At 37.3% G+C, this 24,376-nt stretch overlaps 5 protein-coding genes across 6 annotated transcripts; 1 reads left to right on the forward strand and 4 right to left on the reverse strand.

Moving 5' to 3' along the window:
* Positions 1-2,984: 2,984 nt before the first annotated feature.
* On the reverse strand, positions 2,985-8,314 carry LOC135938348 (uncharacterized). Its single transcript, XM_065481964.1, has 18 exons — positions 8,165-8,314; positions 7,624-8,044; positions 7,499-7,575; positions 7,242-7,443; positions 7,025-7,184; positions 6,795-6,967; positions 6,664-6,742; positions 6,386-6,610; positions 6,215-6,326; positions 5,150-5,296; positions 4,767-5,013; positions 4,595-4,711; positions 4,456-4,532; positions 4,193-4,394; positions 3,966-4,128; positions 3,740-3,912; positions 3,315-3,672; positions 2,985-3,255 (listed from the first exon to the last, which is right to left on the reverse strand). Exons 1-18 carry the CDS (start codon positions 8,175-8,177, stop codon positions 3,142-3,144), a joined length of 3,060 nt encoding a protein of 1,019 aa, XP_065338036.1. The 5' UTR covers positions 8,178-8,314; the 3' UTR covers positions 2,985-3,141.
* Positions 8,315-10,346: 2,032 nt separating this feature from the next.
* Positions 10,347-24,164, forward strand: LOC135940735 (methanethiol oxidase). The gene is made up of 11 exons (XM_065485760.1): positions 10,347-10,463; positions 21,027-21,297; positions 21,381-21,541; positions 21,905-22,090; positions 22,150-22,309; positions 22,531-22,668; positions 22,733-22,898; positions 23,057-23,151; positions 23,211-23,398; positions 23,573-23,718; positions 23,775-24,164. Exons 2-11 carry the CDS (start codon positions 21,291-21,293, stop codon positions 23,944-23,946), a joined length of 1,419 nt encoding a protein of 472 aa, XP_065341832.1. The 5' UTR covers positions 10,347-10,463; positions 21,027-21,290; the 3' UTR covers positions 23,947-24,164.
* On the reverse strand, positions 11,636-14,044 carry LOC135940733 (probable cytochrome P450 49a1). The gene is made up of 10 exons (XM_065485758.1): positions 13,824-14,044; positions 13,322-13,568; positions 13,144-13,260; positions 13,010-13,086; positions 12,750-12,951; positions 12,535-12,694; positions 12,310-12,482; positions 12,179-12,257; positions 11,896-12,120; positions 11,636-11,834 (listed from the first exon to the last, which is right to left on the reverse strand). The coding sequence occupies exons 1-10, from the start codon at positions 14,005-14,007 to the stop codon at positions 11,694-11,696; spliced, it is 1,605 nt and encodes a 534-aa protein (XP_065341830.1). The 5' UTR covers positions 14,008-14,044; the 3' UTR covers positions 11,636-11,693.
* Positions 15,296-18,906, reverse strand: LOC135940736 (gustatory receptor for sugar taste 43a-like). 2 transcript variants are annotated; one of them, XM_065485762.1, is made up of 7 exons: positions 18,545-18,906; positions 18,271-18,486; positions 18,014-18,216; positions 16,765-17,065; positions 16,513-16,707; positions 16,189-16,278; positions 15,302-16,116 (listed from the first exon to the last, which is right to left on the reverse strand). In XM_065485762.1, exons 1-7 carry the CDS (start codon positions 18,770-18,772, stop codon positions 16,063-16,065), a joined length of 1,287 nt encoding a protein of 428 aa, XP_065341834.1. In that variant the 5' UTR covers positions 18,773-18,906; the 3' UTR covers positions 15,302-16,062. The 2 variants fall into 2 exon arrangements, with proteins under 2 accessions (XP_065341833.1, XP_065341834.1); XM_065485761.1 differs by having other exon boundaries at positions 15,296-16,116; positions 18,014-18,486.
* Positions 18,993-20,497, reverse strand: LOC135940741 (peflin-like). Its single transcript, XM_065485768.1, has 5 exons — positions 20,240-20,497; positions 19,711-20,122; positions 19,508-19,651; positions 19,309-19,443; positions 18,993-19,242 (listed from the first exon to the last, which is right to left on the reverse strand). The coding sequence occupies exons 1-5, from the start codon at positions 20,258-20,260 to the stop codon at positions 19,151-19,153; spliced, it is 804 nt and encodes a 267-aa protein (XP_065341840.1). The 5' UTR covers positions 20,261-20,497; the 3' UTR covers positions 18,993-19,150.
* Positions 24,165-24,376: the final 212 nt, after the last annotated feature.

Consider the following 24,376-nt stretch of genomic DNA (forward strand, 5'->3'; position numbering starts at 1 on the left):
TTGTCGAATTGATTGTTGACCTTTTCTTGCAACAAGGAAATTCGCGTTTGGTTGTTGAAAGTTACGCAATTTTGCCGGGACCAGGACGATATATATATATATATATATATATATATATATATATATATATATCCAATTTTTTTTAAAAAAAAATTACATTATATCATATAAATCAATCACAAAGTACACAAATTGGAATTAAAGAGGAATGATACTGGAAAAGCCTGGAAAATGCTTGTTGCCAATGCATAACCTCGCCCATTAGGATTCAGCTAAAGCCTTAATTGATCTAAGAAGCGCTGTAATTTTTTGAGAAATTTGGCTGGAAAGTTACCGTGCTTTTCAAATGGCAATGGCTGTCTCCTTACTTGAAATCCGATTTAATTTCAAAACCAAGAGTTTCCCCAATAAGTGGCATACACCGTTGGATAGATCTCGACGAGAGGAATCGGAATATTCGAAGAAAATATGTTCAAGCACTGTAAATTTTGGAGAAATTGGCAAAATTTGAATTTTTATTGTGGAAGGTCCATTTTCTATTATTGCAAATTGTTGAACAAATTGTTAAGGGATCAATTGTTTATAGTATCCAACAATTTAAAGAATTTTCAATTGTTGCCCAGTATCATTCCACTTTAAAGCTGATTATTTTCAAAAAATTGGCAGTGATACCACGTGACACACTAACACTTTGGATCATTTTATTGTTGCTCTTTTGGCTTTTTAGTTATTGGAATACGTAAATGTTAGATTGCATCAAAGGTCTTAAATTCTAAATACATATAAATACATAAATATTGTCTATTCACAGTCCACCTTTTGCCACAATACATCATAGATATTATTTTGCTTTTGAATTAATTAAGATAAGAAAATGTGTGAAGTAATAACTTTAATTTGAAAAAGTAAATCATTTTCGTAAATTTTTGCACTGAAATACAAATTGGTTTACGCTAAAAATCACTGATTTCTTTATTTTGTATCCAGCATAACGTCTTGAACGTTCACGTTCACTGTCATTGCATTTTCTTTTTGCATCCTCACCTCTGATCGTCTGAACTAAAAACTGGGCGGGTGTGAGTCTGGTGCAGTCTGGTGTGGGTGGAATGACATGAATGTATGTTTGTGGAATCTGAACGTGCGCCTGTCGCTTGGCAGCAGCTGACGATGAAAGCAGCTACCAGCTAGGATTAGGGTGATGGGGCGAATCCGCAGACCGCAGACGCTAGGGTTGTGACTTTGTGAAAAAAACAATATCAATTATCGATATTTGATATGATATTTGAAATATCAATATCACTGATATATCAGCGAAAAAATATCAGAATTTGATATATCAACGATGATATTTCCAGATGATCAAAAAATGGCTGCCGGATGAACCGAAACCGGTTATGGCTATTTTTAAGGCTTAAAAACCGATTTTTTAAGCATTTTTCACCGGTTTTATCATAAATATCGGTTAAATAAGAAAACATTTGAAAAATGGCGGTTTTCCGCAGGCATATGGGATGAGTATTCAAATAATTTAAATGTTGCGCGCCTTTAAAACAGATGTTTGAGAAGGGGGTGTGTCGGATCCCACCATATGGCGCCAAAATTTGCATCTGGCTGCTTTCCCTTCCCCCCTACCCGCCACATGGGTGTCTAATTAATTAATTAATAGCTATTATTAGGTAATAAATAAAATATTATAATTTAATTGTGCCATTTTAAAATTAATTTTTGAGTTTGATGTTTACAATATCAGCTGATAATGTGAGAGCGTCAATTTTTCTTCAAATTAATATATTGGGGTGTTTTTCTCCACATCATATGTGCTTTTCAACCTTCATCTGGTAATAAATAATTGAGTTTAATAGATACACATAAGAGAAATCAGAATGAAATTACTTTAAACCGTAGCAGCTGTTTTGTATTAAGTATTTCAATTTTTAATTTGGGGCTATGCCATCATCAGAGCAATTTTCGCAATATTATTTGCGCTATTTGTACACATTTTGATTGGATTAGTTACAATAAGTTCTTAATTATTCACCATTCAAATCTAAAATCATTGTTTACAAACAATTTGTTACATATCATTTTAATTCAACAAGTAAATGTGGTAACTGCCAGCTGACAGAGGTCATCTGTGACCGATCAGCTGGCGTGGGTGGCCTTTATTGTTGTCAGGGTTTAACCTGACCTACCTGACGTTGCTGACCATTGTTTACAAACAATTTAATTTAATTTTCATTCAACACAAAAGCTACTATAAGCTGACCACAGCTGAGAGATCATCTGTGATCGATCAGCTGAGACATTTTTCGCGCCTTTGTGCATTGCGAAAACTTCAATATCGGTTACGCCCATGTTTGGGGACGGAAAGTACAGTTTGATCCTAAACTTTTATGCGAAAACCGGCATGAAAAATGCCATCTGTCGGTCAAAAATGTCAACTAATATCAACCTTGATATCCGACTTAGATATCAATATCAGCCTGATATGATATATCAAATATCAGCCATGATAACTGATATGATATTTGACATATCAAATTTTTTTGATATATCGATATTGATATTGCCAACCCTAGCAGACGCAGACCAGGTATAAGAGAAGGATAGGATATTCACGCGCTTCACCTTTGCGGCCTTTGTTTGCACTTCCAGTTTTGTACATAAAACATACATAATACGGCTTGAAAACCATGCAAGTTGAGAGAAAACTCGGAAATGGAATACATATCACTCCGCTTTTATTTTAGTGTAAGTAAAACAACAAGATACTAAGATACAAAATACATATATTAATTGTATGAATCATATTATAGTATGTGAAAACCAATTATCGTCGTGCATTACTCAACTTACAATAATTAGAATACACACATGAATTAGAATTACATACATGCACGAGTTGGCTCTTATGCGTAGGTACATAATAGAACAATAATAAACGAATAAAAAATCAGAAACTTTTAAGCCTCGCACTTTTTGCTCAATCGCACGTTTTTTTATCTGATATTTGAATAGGATAAATCCTTTGGAGAATTTCCCAGGAGTTCTGTTTGGTCGAGATTCGTGAGGGTGGTCGAAACGTGTGAATAAGATTTCATTCGAAATCTCGGAAAGAAAAAATGATTGGACTCAAAAGCATTATTTTACGCGATCAACAACAGTAAACTTAAGAGGAAAAAGAGGAGTCCGAATGATTTTACTTATATACTCCAAGGGAGGCTGGTGCCATTCCAATTTATATTCGATCAGCATCTGTTGCAAAAAATACTTATTCTAAAAAACAGCTTTTAAAATATAAGAAAAACACTTACTCTTGCAACGAGTGCTTCCAATTCCCTATTTACGAATCGGGTCCCTGGGCACTGCCGCGGGCCGTGACCAAAGGGAAGAAAAGTGTAAGGGTGCGCCTCTGAAGCTTTTCTCACAGGGCAACTCTCACCCTCGCGCAGCCACCGCTCAGGGATGAACTTGTCAGCATTAGGAAAGTACTCGTCAAGCATATACAAGGTGCTGTTGAACATATAGATTTCGGCTCTCTGCAAAAATTTAGAAATCATCTTGTTATATTTTATTTTTTGCTGTTTTCTTACATCTTTAGGAATTAAGTAATCTCCAAGCACCACATCCTGTGGCATAACTCGCACATTTCCATTGGTCACTGGTGCAATCCTAATTATTATTATTATTATTATTATTTGTAAAATATAGAAAGATGAATATGAAACACATAATATACCGCATTGCTTCCTTGATACACGCTCTCAGGTACTTCAAACTGTTCAATTGGTTTGGAGTTAAATTCTCATCAGGGTCGGCCGGGACGATTGCTTTCAGCTCTTGATACAGTTTTTCCTGTTTTTCAGGGTTGCGTGCCAACAAGTAGAGTATACTCCCTGCTGTGTTTGATGTCTATAAAAAGAAATTTAGAAATAATAACCTTTATGGCATTTAAAACTTGAAACCGAGTCAACGCCTCCGAAAATTATATCCATTCCCATTATCACGGCACGCTTTGTGTTTGGGTCACGCTTCAAAATCCGCTGCAAAACGCTCATATCCGAAGTTTGAGAAGAGCTCAAATCGCCAAATTTTGCGCTAGCTTGTGTTACGTATTTCTGAGAAATCCTTTAAAACATATTGAAAATTATGAGTAAGAATGTTGCCGATTTTTGAAGATTATATTTCTTACCGAAGCATAGTATCCGCATTTTCAATCAGCTCATTCAGTGCTTTTGACGGCAAAAATTTCCAAAAGGGTATTTGGAAGTCTAGTTCGTACATCAGCTTGTACAATTTAGCAATGGAATGAATCAACTTCTGAGCATCAGAGTCTTTCGCTAAATTTTGCTGCAGGCAACCAAGGCGCGTGTCATAGGCTATCAGCGAAATTGCTAGAAATTGAAATTTTGAGTAATCACAAGATTAAAACAAAATTATTGCTTCATTATTTACATTCCAATGCCCACTTGTGCAATTCATTGTGGAAATCATCCTGCATTTCCATTTTGTCATTTCTCAATATCTTCACTCTGTTTGTTTAAAAGAAAAAGAAAAATTAGCAAGTATTTTAAATCAGCCCTTTTAAACTTACAACTTGACAAAATCTTTTGCAACTTGGTCTGTTTTGGGGACGTAAAGATTCGCGACTGAGGTGTTCATCATTGGTTGGTTGAGTATGAAACGCGCCTGTTGCCAGATCTTTCCGTTCCTTTCAATTACAGACATAATCAATTATCATTTTGGTAAATGATTTGGGAACACACTCATTGAAAATGCCTTGGAATCCCTCAAAGAAATCGGGTCTGACTTTTTCCCTGTAGTACTGAATAGATTCAAATTTAAAGCTCTCGGGATATGGGCCTTCTTTTTTAAACACTTCGGCTATCACTGCTGGATCGAACACCATGATCATATCCTTCCTACCGGGCAAGCCGCCGATTTTAACGATTTTCCCATATTGCTCCAGCATAGTCCTGCTCCACTTGATATAATCAGTCATGTCCCATGAACCTGTAGCAAATTAAATAATTATTTTGGTGAGACGCTGTTGAATTTTGTTAAGCTCAAATAGAATTAACTTAATTTAGTTTAATAATTTTTAGTGCATCGTCTGTGTTTAAAAATATTGCCTTCAAAATATACTTACTGATATACGGCAAAAATCTCCATGCATTTCCTAAGATAGGAAGTGGTTTCGGTCCAGGGATTTCTTCATACGATTTCACATGTTTTGGAGAAGTAGCTGCAACGACGGTCGATTGCTTTCTCATTGCAATTGATCTTCGGGTTGAGCCTGACCGGCACATTATAGATTTTACCAGAAACATCAGGAATCTGAAATTTATTTAAAATCAGAGTGGATGAAAATTGAAAAATTCCAATCTGCAGCAGGCAGTTGAACTCGGTAATATGATATTCTTAATTTTTTTTATGATGACGTTGCTGTGTAGTATAAATTATACGTTCTACTTATTTGTTTCTAAAGTTAAATGCAAACTAGGAATATGAAACGGTTTTCGGTTTATAATCGGCCTCAGTGAGTACAATATATCAAATATGATGAGCTGAATATTTATAGATTATCTTCTATTACCCCTATTTCGTTAATGTTGATAACAGACTAATTATTCAATTAATCAGGCACTCTGTGCCTGTGACTTGCTGGTGGTTATCTTGATTCAGATCCAACGTTGGATGTTTGTGAGCATATGAAAGTTCAAAAAACGTGAAAGTACAAATTAAAAAAATGTTAATAATGTAACGCAATATTTTTTATTAATATCTTATCTACGCACCGTCTTATTTTTTAAATACATTTTTACAAGCTATAATAACATATATTGAGATATTGATAACACTAATTTACAAACAACTTATTGCATAAATTTTTGAGAAATGATGTGGACGTGAAGTTATTTAGCTATTATCAATAATAAAGTCAAGTGATGGTCAAAGGGGGCGATAAGTTATATAGATTGCAGAAGCAATCTCGAAAACCAAACTCTCGCTTAACTTCCTATTTTTATGACAGTAAAATGTATGGAACAAAAAACTACCCATTTCAATTTTAGCAAACAAAATTATAGAAAAATGAAAAAAAACGTGGTGAATTAATTTTTACTTTTACGATTTTTTAATATCCTATAGCTTGTTATTTGTTGTTGTTTGTCTATGGGAGAAGCCATTGTAAAATCAATACTATTAAAGAGTCATTTGTTGCGATCAAGAACGGTGAAATTAAGAGGGGAAACTGCAGTTCTCAACATTCGACTTAGAAACTTGACAGGGGGATGGTTCCATTCCAATTTGTACTCAAGCAGCATCTGCAGGTACCAAATAATTAAAAGTTGTAGGTCAAAAGGCTGTTATGATAACTTCTTACCCTGACAACGAGTGTTTCAATTTCCATGTAGGCAAATCGCATTCCTGGGCACTGCCTCAATCCGCGACCGAACGGCAAGAAAGTGTAGGGGTGCGCTTCAGAGGCTTTTCTCACAGGGCAACTCTCGCCCTCGCGCAGCCACCGCTCAGGAATATACTTGTCGGCATCAGGGAAGTGCTCATCGAGCATATACAAGGTGCTGTTGAATACCCATACGTCAGCTCTCTAGAAATACTTGCAAATTAATTGTGCTCATAATTGGGTTATCATTTTCATACATCTTTCGGGATAAAGTAATTGCCTAGTACAGCGTCTTGTGGCAGTGTTCGGATAGTTCCGTTTGGTGCGGGCAGCATTCTAATAACAATTGTTTGTTAGATATTTTTTTTAACTCAGCAATTTTTACTACCGCATCGCTTCCTTGATACAGGCTCTCAGGTACTTTGATTTTGCCAAGTGCTCTGAAGTTAAATTCTCACTCGGATCTGCTGGAACTATTGACTTCAACTCTTGGTATAGCTTTTCTTGTTTGTCAGGGTTGCACGCCAAACAGTAGAGAACACTTACTGCTGTGTTAGATGTCTAGAATATTAAAAGCTGCATATTAATGCATCTAATAGCGTTTAGTAAAGCGCATACCGTGTCAACTCCGCCAAATAGAATATCCATGCCCATAATAACAGCGCGCTTTGTGTCAGGATCAAGCCTTAAAATCCTCTGCAGAACACTCATGTCTGATGTTCCGGGTGCGTCTAAGTCAAATTTTGCGCTCGCTCGCTCCACGTATTTTTGGGAAATTCTGTATCGTTGAAATAATAAGAGACCAATTTGAATTTTTTTTTAAGCTTGATGTTACCTGAGCATGTTTTCCGAGCTATCGATCAAGCTTTTCAGTGTTTTAGTGGGAAACACTTTCCAAAGCGGTATTTTGAGGTCCAGATCATATGTGAGCTCAAATATATTATCAATTGAGTCGATCATAATCTGTGCGTCAGAGTCTTTGTCCAAATTTTGCTGCAGACAGCCGAGGCGCGTGTCATAGGCGATTAAAGAGATAGCTGTAAGATGATAATACACATTCCATATTAAGTTCATAAAATAAAATCGTCTTACACTCAAGCGTCCATTTGAAAATTTCATTCTTGAAATTGTCTGGCATTTCCATTTTTTCGCTCCTTAATGTCTTAACCCTATATGAATTACATTTAAATAAATCAAGAAGCAAAATAACCACTCACAATTTGACAAAATCCTTTGACACTTGGTCTACTTTCGGGACATAAATATTAACCACTGCGACGGTCATCATTGGTTGATTGAGGATCAAGCGTGCTTTGAGCCAGCTCTCCCCGGCCCTAAAAAATTGAATAATTTTAAAGAGGCAAATATTTTCAAATCTGAAATTTACGCACTCGTTGAAAATTCCTTCAAATCCATCATAGAAATCAGGTCTGATCTTTACCCTGAAGTAGTGCACAGCTTCAAATTTGAATCTGATCGGATATGGGCCCTCGTTTTTAAAAACTTCAGCTATCACGGCTGGATCGAATACCATGATCATGTCTTTTCGACCAGGTAAATTGCTGATTTTCACGATTTTCCCGTATTTATCTAGCATAGCTTTGCTCCACTTCAAGAAATCCGTTGTATCCCACGAACCTGATTCAAAATGAGGGCATCTCAGCATTTAAATTTTAAAAGTTGTTAATTAAAAGTTGTTGACTAAACTTGCTGAAAACAATTTAACTGAAAAAGTAAAAAATTGTCTTGAAGGCTTACTAATGTATGGCATGAATCTCCAGGCATTCCCTACGATTGGGAGCGGTTTTGGGCCAGGAATGCTATCGTATGATTTCACATGCTCTGGGACAGCAGCAGCCACGGTCGATTGCTTTCTCAGAGCGGAAAGCAGTTTACTTGTCACGTTCAACCGTTTCATCACAGAATTTATGAGAAACATATTAGCAATACGTGTTTTTTTTCAATCAGCGGAAAGAAATGCGCAGTAAATAATTATACCAAAGGTCGTCCTCTTTAACATTGCATTTCGTGCGGCGTCAAGGCTGTAACCCAACAAAATCATTCAACTGAGAAGTAAAATATTTTTATATCAATTGTTTACCACTTTCTTCTGTTATATGAAGCTGTTTTTCTCACTTCTGCAGGGTAAACAAAAAGTGTTGAATCCACGACGAGCTTTAGTTCCCGCGAACCTGCATAAGGAACGTGCATATTCATGGGGGCTCACGTACAAAAATGTTCTTCAATAACATTACCAAAAAACATATTTATGTGTTTCAGCCAACACTGTATCATTTCAATTCTTTAGACAGCAGACTAAAATACAGCCTTTTAAAGCTAAATAGTTTTCCCATTATTTTAATGGTCATACTAGTAGACGTATTATACCTAGAGCCTATTTTTCTTTTGAAGAATAGATTGCTAGAGTAATATGAGACGTAAAAATAAATTTTATTTGACGCCCTTGTTAGACGCAATAGGTGCTCTATCCTATCCAGAAGGGGGTCAACCAAATCCCATTTTATTGTTATCTTTTTAAAAGGGTTTAAGATGCTTCAATTGGTAACTGCGACAGCGAGTTTCAATCTTGTTGTTAGTTGCTTATAAGTTGCTTCTATAGAATTTTATCTCGTATTAATGCTTAATTAAAGGACTTAAAATTGAAAGACCATCAGACCCGATCTTTTTTATGTTACTGAAATCAAAACCTGGAAGCGATCATGAAAAAATAATTTAATGGCAAATTAATTTATGCATATTTTATATCCTGTCCTTATGCCGATAGGTTTTTCCTAGCAGTGTCAAAATATTAGTCAGTTTTTAATTCTGTGTAAAGACCATATTAATAAAATCTTAACTGCTAAACTCGTTAATATTAAGTGAGTAATTCGCTGTCCCCAAACGAGGAAACAGTAATAAAAGAAAAAAACTAGGCGATGAAATTAGAGTTCAGCTGACTGGGTTATTGTTACATAATAGTCAAAATAAAATTCAAAGAGAAGACTTAACATGTAACATGTTTTCATGAGAGATGAAAATCGGTAGGAAGCTCAGTTAAAATATTATCTGATCGACTGTGCCAGCTCACAAATCTCCTCGTCGTAAATATGAATTTATTTAAAAGTAGGAAAATTTTCCTGAATAATAATATATTGTTGACTTAAGATTTTAGACGCTAAAATTTTTTGTAATATTGAGAGATGTCATTGCTTACCAGTTCAGTGTTCACCTTTGATAGACTTTGCCCAAATGATACAATGAGTACAAGTAGTATTCTCAAGTTTCTGGATGAAAATGAAGCTGCTTCTTGCTGTTTTTCTGCTTCTACTTATGCTTGAGATCATAAGTCAACTAGCGCTGGACGTTTACAAAGACTGCTCTAGTTATCCATTAACAACCTCGTTAGAGAGAATGTTTCGTCACAACAACTCTTCAATCTATGTATTATCTTAAGACAGTAAATATTAGTGTAAATTAGTTGCTCAAGCGCCTATATAGAGACAGTTAAATGACTACTGTGCTGACTAATTGTTAAATTTCTTGAAATTTGCAATTTTGTTACTTTGTCCTATGTCAGTGTCATTTTTGGGCAAAGTTTATAAGTGCATACGGTGTGCTTACAAAATAACAGTACTTAATTACACAAACAATAACATACCACCTGTTTCTGTTTTTCCCTCACTGTGCTTTAAATTGGCAAAAACTAAACAATATCAGGCTTTATTGGATGTCCTGGAGCCCAAATGATATAGAATGATATAGACTAAATATTTGAAAATACTTCTCAACTTAAATCCTCTACTAATTATTTTAAAATTATATTTTAAATTTAAAGAGTAGTCATTCATGTCTTAAAATCTTAACCTGTTAAGTGCTGATTCGAAATATAATTTCGATAATTTCAGCTTCGTAATATTTTAATAACTTTATTTTTGTGTAGGAAAGAAGCCTTGCCCGCCACGAGCGAGCTCACAATCAGTGGCATATGTACATAATGCAGCCCGCGCTGAACGAGTGTACTGCGGCACGGTTTCCACACAACTTCAAGGCTTGTCGTGTGAGTACTTTTTTATTCCGTAAAAATTGTGTTTTAATGTTGTGCCAAAATATGTATTTGATCAAATGAGACGCTTGCTTTGTAGTGCGATATCACTTAAGAGTTCGTCTTTATGAGCTTAAACCCATTAGATATCAAAGTCAGTTATTAACCTCACTCAGTATTACAGCCCTGACAATCATACCATTATGAAATATCTGATCGTAAATATAACACCTTGACTCCTGTTACAAGCGATTACAAACTTTGACACACCCGATACTTAAAAATATGAAAAATAATATTAAAATTAGTTCAAGTTGATTGGATGCAAATTTTATCGTTCTTTTTTTCTCATTACAATGACTTCCAGCAAAAGTTTTGAATACATGACGAGTTTTAGTTGAATCCGCTCGATATTTTTCCTAGGCTTATTGTTAGTGAAATGATGACTGAAGTAGCTGTTCTATCCTATGGAGGGAAACCTTTCTTCACTATATATCAATCGATAAAAGTAAATTAATTTCAAATTCTAAGTTACAATATTTAAAATAGTCTCTGATAATTGAAAAAGCGAAAAGCTTCTAGTTCGATGAAGTTAATTAAAAAAACGGGATTTAGTATTGATTTTTTTTTTAATTAATATCTGTTGCAATTTACACTTTTGAAGTTTTATCTGAGCAGAAAACTGGAATAAGGAATAATATGTTTTTATAACAGAATCTGCAGACAAGACACGACTGCTGCAGCTATCATCATGAACTTTAATTTACAATCCATCAAGTTATAATTACGATAATTACATCCAAAAGATCAAAGTCTCTAAATAAATGTTATAGGCATAAGTTAAACCAAATTAACGATATAGTGCACTGACAAAATCAATAAAACCAAGCTAAATTATAAATAAAACAAAACACAAATATAGAAAGGCGAAGGTTCTTATTAACGGATACTGAATCGTAGATTAACTAGCAACCTTACGCCATGCTAACCCAAGAATATTGAAGCATTTGTAAACTAATTAAAGTAACTAGGACTCTCCAATTACGTTAAAGGTTCCCCACTGGAATGGAAAAAATAGACATAAATTGTTCAATTAACGTGATCCACAGAAAGTTTGGTGACTTTCTCATTTAAGCAAAAATAAATTCTTGCGATTCAGGAGAAATTAATTTTGAACCAGTTATATTGAATCAATTCCTTAAATGCCTGTTACAGTGTCGGCCGGTAGTGCAAAGCTAGCAATATTCATTTTTGGGGCTGGATAGGAGGCGATGCGTTGTCACGGTCAAGAATGGTAAACTTCAGAGGAGAAATTGTAGTTCGAAGAGCTCTGCTTATAAACTTGACAGGGGGATAGTGCCATTCCAATTTGAACTGCAGCAGCATCTGCGGGCAATGAGGCATTTTAAATTAAAAACCGGAATCAGTTGGCGACGCAAGCACTTACTCTGACAATAAGCGTTTCTATTTCCATGTAGGCAAATCGCATTCCTGGGCACTGCCGCAATCCGCGGCCAAATGGCAGATAGGTGTATGGGTGCGCCTCGGAGGCTTTTCTCACAGGGCAACTGTCACCCTCGCGAAGCCAACGCTCAGGAATGTATTTGTCAGCTTCAGGAAAGTGCTCCTCAAGCACATTTAAAGTGCTGTTGAACAAGTAAATTTCGGCTCGCTGGAAATGCACGTGGCTGTTTAAATTCCCCGCGAAATAGAAATCATGAGTTTCTTACGCCTTTTGGAATAAAGTAATTGCCAAGCACAACATCCTCTGGCAAAGTTCGGATTGTACCATTGGTTACAGACGCCAGGCTTAGTAAATTTAGAGTTGATATAAATAATTAGATATTAATTAAGTAAATACCGCATAGATTCCTTGAGACAGGCCCTCAGGTATTTACACTGTGTCAAATGTTCTGAAGTGATACTTTCATTGGGGTCAGACGGGATGATTGACTTCAACTGTTGGTAAAGCTTCTCCTGTTTGTCAGGGTTGCACGCCAAATAGTAAAGAGCACTCGATGCCGTGTTGGAAGTCTAGAAAATATTTTTTATTTGCTGCTTCTAAAGCGTTCAGTTGAGCGCATACCGTGTCGACTCCGCCAAAAAGGATATCCATACCCATAATGACAGCGCGCTTTGTGTTGGGATCGCGCTTCAAGATCCTCTGCAGTACACTCATGTCCGAAGTTTCAGGGGCATCAAAGTCAAATTTTGCACTTGCTAGCTCCACATATTTTTGGGAAACTCTGAAAAATAGATTAAGTAAAACATAATCATTTCGTGACTTTTCATTTTTAGTACTTCAGCATGTTATCTGAATGCTTGATCATGTCTCTCAGTGTTTTAGTGGGAAAAAATTTCCAAAGTGGTATTTTGAGATCCATTATGTAGATGAGCTGAAAAATATTGACAATGGAGTCAATCATGATCTGCGCGTCAGAATCCTTGTCCAAATTTTGCTTCATACAACCAAGACGGGTGTCATAGGCTACCAGTGCAATGGCTGAAATATAGAAGATTTAAAATTGAAAAGCAAAATTTCACAAAGAATGTTTCTTTACACTCCAGCGTCCACTTGAGAATTTCGTTCTTGAAATTATCAGGCATTTCCATCTTCTCGTCCCTCAAAACCTTTACCCTTGAAATATAATTGTAAATATAAAAAAATGCTGGAATTTACTCAGGAATTTCTCACAGTTGGACAAAATCTTTTGACACTTGGTCCACTCTTGGGACGTAGAGATTGGCAACTGCGACGCTCATCATTGCTTGGTTGAGGATCAAGCGAGCTTTCAGCCAACTTTCTCCAAGCCTTTAAAAATAATTATTAAATTTAGCGAAAATATGTTTCAGTCAAGTTGGAAGCAACGCACTCATTGAAAATGCCTTGAAATCCCTCGTAGAAATCAGGTCTGACTTTTTCCCTGTAGTACTTCACGCCCTGAAACTGGAATCGGACAGGGAACGGGCCCTCGTTTTTGAAAACCTCAGCAATTATGACTGGGTCAAAAACCAGAATCATATCTTTTCTGCCCGGCAAGTTGCTGATTTTCACAATTTTGCCGTATTGGTCGAGCATCGCTTTGCTCCACTTCACGAAATCTGAAGTGTCCCACGAACCTGGTGTAAAGATAGAAAGAATGTATACGATTTTTGTAAGTTTGAGGATTTCAAATCAAAGAATTCGCAACGAATATGATGTATGATGTTGATAACCACAGCAGGTTGCGTCACATACATCTATATTTTTTGTTTAGAAATAAATTTTAGATAAATTAATTCGCAGGACGGATAGGTTGCAAAATGACGCATAATAAAAAATGTACGTGTAGCAAAATTACCTAAAACTTTCAAAAAATATAAATGTGCTCTTACTTATATACGGCATGAATCTCCAGGCATTGCCAATGATTGGGAATGGCTTTGGTCCAGGAATTTCGCTGTAGCTCTTTACACGTTCTGAAGCAGCTGCAGCAGAAACGGAGGAATGCTTCCTCAAAGCAAAGAGTATTGTGCTGGCCACCCTTGACCGGAGCTTCATCGAATTCGCAAGAAACATTCCGGCAGTCAGTTTTTCCGACAGTGGAACGGAATTTGGGGTATATGCTTCGAAGTTTCCCTGCTGCAGCACGTTGTGCAGCGATTGAATACTGCTAACGCTGTAACATAATTGCGATCGCTAACAAAAATTGTGGCGTTACACTGATTTCATCTCATGATACGAAGCTTGCTTGAAACAAGCAGATAAAAACTTTCTAAAAATTCTTACTTGATATTGACAGGTGTGTATCACTTATAAAAAAATTTAAATCGCTTTCTGATAATAGGCGATCTTGCTCTTTTCAGTCAAATTGAATTGCTAATGGATCAAGAATGCATTTTAATTTGAAATGAAAATAGCGTCTTGACGATATGTGATCTCTTTTTTATAACCAGACGATGCTAACATTAAAATTAAACAGTTGCATCTATAGTTAAACCTGATTTTGAGCTAAAAAAAGACAATACCTAACTTACCCACCTGTTCACACAATCTGCTCTCGCGTAGTAGTATAGTAGTAGTAGGTAGTAAAAATGACCATAGTAATTTGATCGGTGCTTAGAATAAATCGTCGTAAATAATGATAAGTTTACCTGACTCACAAATACCACATCTGTACGTGTGACTTATCCTGACACGATTATCTAATTCTACGTTATTGTTAGCTTTCCTCAGCAAATAAACTCGCAAACAATGCTCAACCGATTTCACGCTTGCATTTCACGCATTTTTATTCCTTCACTCAGCTGAACACTAGAAGCATTCATAACATTTTTTTCCAGAGTATGTCTCCAACCAGTTTTAGGAATTTAGTGGGCTATAAATTCGAAATTAAAAAGCAAGTGTTTGAAAGGCATTAAGCGCCAATCGTGAAAAAATATGATTAATCAATTATTATTGAAAATGTTTTTGATACGAGTTTCTTAAATATTTTTTAGGCCGCGCGAAGTACATGGTACATTAGCAACGAGCAACCGTTAAATTTTTTCATTTTAGATTAAAAGTAGTTTTAGTACATATTTATTTTCATAATTCAAATTTCATTTTATAGAAAACAGGGATGCCTTGAAATGCAGCGTTCTATGAATTTGTAAAAGGATATTATTCCTTTGCAGTCCCTTCAAATGTGCAAGCTTGACTTTAAACGCTCACAAGCAACGTCTTTTTAGGGGAGAAGCTTCATATACATGAGAGCTAAAGAGCAAACCTGATTATATTTGTTTAACTTTTCTTCATGCTCTAAAATATATCGTCACCTTGAACAATTTCTTCATCGTGGATATCTTTGCATTTATTGCTAAACGTTTGGAATGCTTTCAACCATTAGTCCAAAACTCCAAACAATTTCTTAAGCTTAATATCCTCGTCGATAGTTCTATTCTTGTTGAACATTCCTTTAGAATACATACAATGGAAAATGATACAAATTAATCATAGCCAATTTTCCCTTACCATACAGGTAAGATAAAGATAAGAAATTTGTTTCAAAAATTCGAAATCAAAATCACATTAATTTTAAATCAAACCAAAATATAGGGTTGCCTTTTATATTTATGAAATCGATTTAAAATATCGCTGCTGATGCTTTGCTGTGGTGTTCTAAAACTTTAAATCGTTCAAAGTTCAAAAGCCTTAGTCAATTCAGAACCACTTCCCTTACTGCGCTGCCGGTCGCAAATGCTTCACGCGTAGATAGTAAAATTTTAGCAATATAATATGCGCATTAAATGACAGTAGGAATAAACAAATAATAATAATAATAAAAATTTTAAATCGTTCATTCTGAAATTTAAAACATCTGATAATTTAATGGAATGAAATATTAATCAAACAATCTTTTCGCTCACAACAGAATCATATCAATTTTAATGCATTCAATTTTCAGTCCTTCTAGAGCAAAGTGAAGATACTGCATATATTTTTATTTATATATTATAACATAAATATACAACCAAGAAAAATATAATACAGTTATTTTTTGTCTAATCAATAAACAGGCTCTTAGCAAGACTTCATGACAAACTCAATACTACTTGTAGCTGGATGCTCATCAATGCTTATTTTCTTCTATGTTCACTTATTGAGCTGGCTAAGGATGAACAAGTACGATGTGACAGCTCCACAAATCTGTGAATCGAATTTTTTCGTAATTTTGAAGCTTAATTCCAACAATTTAATTGATTTTTAATTATTGCTAACCGAAAAGAGCAGAGGTCTGTCAACTGTGAAAAGTCCGCATGCCCAGAAACCTAGTTTTCTAGCGCGTACTTGGGAACCAAGAACTTGCAGCTGTAAAAAGCAAAATAAAGAGGACTCTTACCAAATTTACATTAAAATCAATTTTTGTGTGTTCAACATCAGAGCGTCTATATAAAAAAGCTCCATAATGAGCGTGCATGTGTGTGCTTGTTGGAATTGTATTTAAAATATCCTGCGCTCGTATGAGTTATATATTTTAAAAATTAGACTACTTATTAATTAAAGACAAAAATGATAACTCTGAGTTTGTGCAACTAGTTTAACCTCTCTGAGAGCGTCTTGGTCAACTGTCCCGCGCAGCAGACGGGCGGCCGCCTCTGCAGTGTTGTCCGCCTCTTCTCTGACAGCATCGCAGGCCACAGTGACCAAAGTCATGCGGACCAGACTGTCCAACACGAGCAGTGCGTGTCCCAAGCATGGACTGACGCCGGTGCCGACGCTCTTGCTGCTGATGCACACCTGGGCGAGTTCAGGGCTTGATTAAATGCGCTGCCGCCGTTAGGAAGTGACACTGACCTGCAGGAACTGGACGGACGAATTGAGAAGGGTGAGGAAGAGGAAGGCGAGCTGCAGCAGGACGAAGAGGGCCAGGTGCGAGTTGAGGTGCTGGTAGGCGTCGGCCAGGTATGCGTGCGCCTCCCTGATACCCTCGATTCGCAAAGGGTCCAGTGGACTGCCGCTCACCTTCTGCTCGGTGGTCCAGGCTGGTTTGACGCCCTTTAGAAGTTGCAGCGCGTCCAGTTGCTCAATTTTGGGATGCTTTTTCTTCTTGTTAAGCTTCTTCAGGGCCACCAAAGTGTCGTTCAGTAATTTGTACCTGGATAAATCATCAGTCAGGGCTGCTTGAGATGAGAAAGAGTCAATGAAGAACGGACTTGTTAGAAAAAGTGTGCGCCGTGATTGACAAAAATTAATAAAATACCTCCTACTGTCGAGCATATATTTAAATAAATAAATAGACCAATAAATAAACTTGCTCTCCTAAAGAGTATGCGTTCATGTGTTATGTCTATCCTGCCGCATTAAAAAATATTCTGGCTTTAGTTTCGGGCATGAGGTATTTGACTTAAATTTGACACATTGGGCACGTTGCAGTCTCTTAATGTTTGACGAACACAAATTTTCCATTAAAGCTTAGCTCTTGGTAGCTTTTATGATTTAAAAGTTGATGATGAGTTGTGAGTTGTTTAGAAATTTTATTTTAGTGATATAAATTTGTCTATTTTATGACAATATGATTAACCACAAAAAATTTGATGGTTTTAAGTATTGTTTTGAAAACGTAGAAAAAAATTAATTTACGAGCTTAATGCTGAAAATTATTTAAACAATGAAAGCGAAATTCAGTAATAATTTTAAGTTTCAATTTATCAATTCTCTGATATCAATTCCATATATTCGTTTTACAACTTTGGGTCATAATTAGAGCTGGAGTGGTGTTAGAAAAAACCTGTTTATGGGCTTTGCTTCTTCAATCAGGGCAACTATGTTGGGAGAAGAGAAGCGCGAACAATTAGGGAACAGCGTTGCAAGCATTGAAGCCATATATATAATATGTTTACAAATAATATAAATATTCAGCTAGTTGCAAAAGTGCAAACCAAAAATGACCTTGCGTCTCGCGTGGGGCTGTCCGTATTGACATTTAATTTTAAGTGCAAAACATTTTATATGCTGGCTTTATATAGAACTAACAAGAAGACAAACTTTCAAGTCTGTTGAAACTGGTTGTTTTAAAAAACCCAGAGTGGCAAGTAACACCAACCTGCGGGAGACCTCTCGCACCAGTATGACAACAACCAGCTCGAGTACCAGAATGACAAGCCAGAGGGGCGCCTTGCTCAACTCCCACTCAGTCCAAGAGAAGGCCCACGCTGTGCCGGCGACTCTGGAAAGCCATAAGCCGACGCCTGCCGCCAGATACGTCAGGGTGTTACTGGCCGTCTCCTCCACCAGCACGCTATCCACCTTAATAGAACACACATGACGTATTTTGGTTTGAAAACATTTTGTTCCGCGCACCTTGGCCAGGTAGCGTAGGAACTGAGTCATCGAGTTGCAGCTGAGGTAGCTGTACCAAGCCATCACGACCGCGAGAAGAATGCTGATCAAGATCAAAACAACATCAGCCACCTCAGTGGCCATCTCGTTGCCGCTCTTCATCAGCAGCTGAGCATTGTACCACAGGGAAACGGCCGACCCGGAGCTCATCAGGACCAAAAACGCCAAGCTCGCGACCTGAAACGCATGATTTGTTAATCAGCTTGTCTTTCGCGTATCGGTTCGCGTGTGGCACCTGCAGCAGCGTGGATCGAATCAGCTTGACGTATGCGCCAGAGCCGTGCACTTGCTTGAATGGCAAAAGCCCTATCTTCTGCATTACGCCCAAAATGGGCAGAATGCTTTTTTCCATTCCGTCGTTCATTGCTCTTTCAGATGAACTGAACAACTTTTGCGCTTTATGACTTGACATTGATTTTCTGTCATGTGACTTTGACAGTTGGTGGACAAAAGCAATGTCCATTTGGCTGATGGAGAAATCCCCTCTTTAGTTTAAATTAGTCTAATGCCAACTAATATCAAATTATGTTTACCTGGCGTTCAAAATCAATATCTTATATTCTGTTAGCTATTTTTCTTTGTGAAAGCATTTAATCAATAATATTTTTACGTTAAAGTGTAAGCCTCTAATATTATTTTGCTACTTAAAATTATTTTAAGGAAATCTAACAAAGACTCGTTAATTATTTTAAAATCATTTTACTTTATTAAGTGAATTCCAAATAACAAATAATGCATATACTATTTTGAATAGTTTGCAATACAACTTCAACTTAACATTATCGATTAATTTCCCTAAATGATAAAGAAATGCAGAATAGCGTAGATAAATGAAATAATTTTAGACGGAAGCGGAAAGCGCTATGGTCATGAAATCCTCATAACCAATGTTGATTACTCCTCTCATCTCTGTGTCTCGGGTCTTAAAAGCCTCTGAAACCATTAGTAAAATGCAATCAGCAAACCTAATCAAAATAATATGATAATTCAAGTTCTGACCTGTGAATCTCTGGATTTGGACGCAAATAACAATAAACTGGTCCACGGAGACTTTGTTTTTGGTTGCTGGGTCGCTCTTGGCAACGAGGAACTTGACAAAATCGGGACTGAACCGATATCCCATTTGCATGAAAGCTACAAGAGATATAAACATATAAAACGTTTGTCAAATTCACTACTTGAAATCTTTAAGTCTCACCTTGTGTTAATTCACTTTCGTCAATGAAACCTGAGTTATCGCGGTCGAATCCTTTGAAAGCAGACAACCACTGGTTTATGTAACCGAAGAGCTGCTGGAACTCCATCATATCGATCGTTCCACTTTTGTCTCTGTCGAACATTCCTTCAAAAATACAGAGCGATGCCGATTTCGTAATTGAATAACTCAAATCTGCCTCTCACCAATCATGAGTGCGCATGCTGTGTCGCTGAAGGTCCTGCCCTGACCGTTCACAAGAGCCGCCTGCAACTCCAAGGCAGAGATTTTGCCCGACCTGTCCGAGTCCACCGCTTGGAACCAGCCCTGAATTTCGGGGCTCACTCCTGGGTAGCCCCCGGGATAGCCACCTGGGTGACCACCTGGAGGGGCGGATCCAGGGTGTCCTCCAGTGTAGCCTCCTGGGTGACCACCTGGAGGGGCGGATCCAGGGTGTCCCCCAGCATAGCCCCCTGGGTGACCACCTGGAGGGGCGGAACCAGGGTGTCCTCCAGGGTAGCCTCCTGGGGCTGCTCCGGGGTAGCCTCCAGCTCCACCAGGGTAACCACCTGGCTGCTGGCCAGGGTAACCGCCTCCTTGACCCCCAGGATAACCACCCTGAAAAATTACATAGTAACATAATATTCAACGCTCAATCACGATTGTTCGTTGCAGTTAAACCTTCAAAAAGTATAACATCATTCCTCGAAATGAGGCCAAAAGCACAAAACTTACCGGTGCACCAGGGTATGCCATTATAATTTCTTGTGTTTCCTCAGGGAGTCAGACTAACAATGAACTTGTAGATGGTGGCGTTCAGTTACTTTATGTAAGTGCTAAACTTGGTGTGATAAGTGCAGGTGACGTGACGATAATTAACTGTTATCGCGGCAAAGTGACTCAGTGTATCACTAAAAATTGTGGAAAAAATACGGCCGCATAGACGGTAAGCGGACGTCAGAACTTGCGTCGTTGCTAAACCAAAACAACCGAACAGAGAACACGCCCTTTCTCTTTATTGCAGGTTAAAATTGTTGACCAATCACTTTCTTGACTTTCATCTCCCTCAGTGGAGTGTACAGAGAGGAGGAGGAGATAGGATTCGGTGCTTATTACGTTTACCAGGCCATACTTGTTATATTGAAATATATTCATTATTTAAATAAGGTTAGAAAAGAACATTTTTAAAAAATGAGAAAATATTGTGTTCATTTTGGAGTTTCATTAGAAATTGTGCGTTTAAACTTAAAAGAAGCTCTTGTAAAGAAGTATCATCAAATTCTCATGGCGCGAAGAGAAACAGACTATAATTATATTATTTAGTTTTCACGCGCGACAATATAGCTGTATAAAAATATTTTTTCGCTGTTCAATCATTTCTCAAGGAACTTTGATGTTGCTAACAGTAATTATGGTTTTAAATTGTCTTCAAATTTTCAAAAGCATTTTCATTTGATTAATTGGTGTGCAATACACGAGTAAAAATAAAAATATTAATTTTTTCTAATATATATGTTTACAGGCGGAGGTCGAGTTCGCGGCATTTGGAGAGAACTTTGCCCCAAAAAACAGTTGAAGGCGTCTGTGAGAGATCTGACCTTGACGAAGGGCTGTGACTGTCATACAAAAAGACAACTGTTGATCTTTCTTTTTATGCGCGGCTAACAGGGCCGGTACATTGAAAGCGGTTCAAAGTTTGGTGCTAGGTCATCACTCCTAAAAGCGTCACACAGTATTCTCTCTTTGCCACAGTGCCTTCGTGCCGCACATCCACAAAATATTCACAATGTCTGGTACAGATAATACAAATTTAACTTTTTAAATTTGACAAAAATTAAATTCAACTGATTGAAATTAATCGTAATATTATAAATAGGTTGCTGCTCTGGACCCGGTTACGCCACTCCTTTGGATGCAATGAAAAATGGGCCAAAGGAAAAAATTCTCTACGTTATCTGCGTGCAGCCGGAAGGGCGTCAAAAGCCAGACTACTTGGCAACAGTTGATGTGGACCCTGAGAGCCCTTCCTATTGTCAGGTAGTAATAATTTAATAGATGTCCGGCACGAATTATAATTTCCACTCTAAAATAAGTGCAAATATGCCATGACTGCATTCTTATACAGGGAAAGTTCAGTCACCATTATTGTAATTTAATCTGCTGACTATTCTTATTTCTCTCATTTCTTCCATATTACTCACTTATAAAAACAAATTTTCCGTTTTTACTTAAAAAATAAAATAATACCCTAAAAATAAATATAATTTTGATAAGAAAGACATTTTCAATAAGAGTGCGTGAGTAAATTTTATATCAGTAAAATGTATAGAATTAAAATATTAATTTAAGCTGGCAGAAAAGAGATAAAAATATAGCACCGAAAATTTCTCTGTGATAAAGGTGATCAGTCGTTGCTATGGTACAGCCATCGGAGATGAGTTCCACCACTTTGGCTGGAATTCCTGCAGCAGCTGCCACGGAGATCCAAGCTGCAAAAGGGACAAGATTATCATTCCATGCCTCGGCAGTGACCGAATCTACGTGCTTGAAACTGGTGCCAATCCAAAAGAGCCCAAACTGCACAAAGTAATTTTTACAACGGCAACTCTTTGTTATAACAATTCATCATTATTTCATCAACGTAGGTGCTAGAGCCAAGCGAACTTCATTCATTAAACTTGACAGCGCCCCATACGGCCCATTGCCTGGCTTCTGGCGAAGTCATGATTTCAGCAATGGGAGATGTTGCTGAAAATGGAAGAGGGGGATTTGCTCTGCTGGACTGCAAAGACTTCACATTAAAAGGTTTTATTACTACCTCTATGATAATAGACATTTTTTACTGTCATCCGGTTAATTAATCCACACTATTGTCTGCAAAATAATCTGTAAAGGAGGATTTAAGTTACAAAATTAACCGTTTTATTTGGTACTTTTTTAAAGCATAATCCAGTGTATAGCTAGGGAAAAGCTGAAAATGAAAAATCATAATACACTTTGAAAGCATTACATATTATTCTCAACAGGTCCATGGTCAAAGGAGGACGCCAAGTTCGGCTACGACTTTTGGTACCAGCCGCTGTTCAATATCATGGTGAGCAGCGAGTGGGGCGCGCCAAAGTCCTTCAGAAAGGGATTTATTCCTGAGGACTGCTCTAACAAAGGTGAGTACATTGTTGGCACTTTTTCTGCTTCTACTGAGAAAGGCGTATTATCTACTGCTTTCAGAGCTATACGGCAACAGCCTCAACTTCTTCAGCTGGAACGAGCGCAAATTGCTGCAGACTGTTGACCTTGGAGCAGAGGGAGTCGCCCCTCTTGAGATCAGATTCTTGCACAACCCAAAAGAACCACAGGGATATGTTGGCTGTGCCCTTAATGCGATCATCTACAGGTTAAAATTTTTGCTTTTTTCTTCCATCCAATTTTGACACCATTTAAAGTCTGGATTGCGAATTCTTACCACTTTTGTGCATTTATTCGTAAATGTTCCTTACTGCAATTAATGTTGACGTGGGTGTTGAGTAATATCAGCAATTAAAAACACTCCAGATTTTTCCAAGAAGATGATGGAAAGTGGAACGCTGAACCAGTAGTCAAGATACCAAAGAAAAAAGTTGAGGGCTGGCCAACAGAGATGATGGCAGGTTAGACAGGAAGCGAGACGAAAATTAAGCATTATGTCAAACTATCTTGCTTTTTTAAGGTATGATGACGGACATTCTGATTTCTCTGGACGACCGATTCCTTTGCCACAGCAACTGGCTTCATGGTGATGTCCGCCAGTATGACATCACCGACCGCCGCAATCCTAAACTCGTAGGTCAACTGTTCCTTGGCGGAAGCATCTTGAGCGACAGCAAGGTCAAGGTTCTTGAGGACCAGGAACTAACGGTAATTTAGCAGCACACAAAATCCTCATGTTTTTCCCAATTTGATATAAGAGATAAATCTTAATAGCTATTTTATATTAAGAGCCAATATCAGTGTAAAGAGTTCATGCGTCAAATTTTCATTTAAGTTTGAGTAATGTGAAATACTTTATTAAACATACGTTGTGCCTTGCAGGAGCAACCAAAGCCTGTATACTTGAAAGGCAGACGTCTCCACGGTGCTCCACAGATGCTGCAGCTAAGCCTTGATGGAAAAAGGCTATACATCACTAGCTCCCTGTTCTCCCCCTGGGATAAACAGTTTTACCCGGAGATGACCAAGTGAGAATTTAACAGCAGATTTACGCGTTTATCACTAATCACTCTGATGTAAATAGGAACGGGTCTGTTTTGGTGCGAGCCAAGGTGGACGTTGAAAAGGGCGGACTTGAGTTGGATGAGGACTTCATCGTTGACTTCGGCAAGGAGCCAGACGGTCCAGTACTGGCTCATGAGGTGCGCTACCCTGGTGGCGACTGCACGTCCGACATTTGGCTCCACATAGAGTGATTTCAATCAGCCAGACAAAAATGTCTGGCTGTGAATCAAATTTGATTCTTATTTTTATGCTTATATATTTTTAAGAATTTAAGTTATGTTATTGGAAAATAAAACTAGCGTTTAGCTTTTACAATTTTTGTTTATTTACAATAATAAGCCAAGATTCATAGTTTGCTTGAAATTAAGTGATTAATAACTTAATTCAACTTTCAAAAAATGAAATAAAAGTTATAGAAATATTACACTAAAATCGTCAAAGTACGAAGTATCTTGTTTATCATTGTATGCAGTAAAACGGCCTAGTTCCATTGATATTCGTAAATGAAATATTTTATTCATAAGCGAAAGTGCTTATAAATGGATGATAATGATTCGATTATGCGCAGAGATTACCGTTTCTACATGGGATAAAATCAAGTGAACGCGAGAGAATGAATAA

The sequence above is a fragment of the Cloeon dipterum genome, chromosome 3 (genome assembly GCF_949628265.1).
Source record: "Cloeon dipterum chromosome 3, ieCloDipt1.1, whole genome shotgun sequence".
Taxonomy (NCBI): Eukaryota; Metazoa; Arthropoda; class Insecta; order Ephemeroptera; family Baetidae; genus Cloeon; species Cloeon dipterum.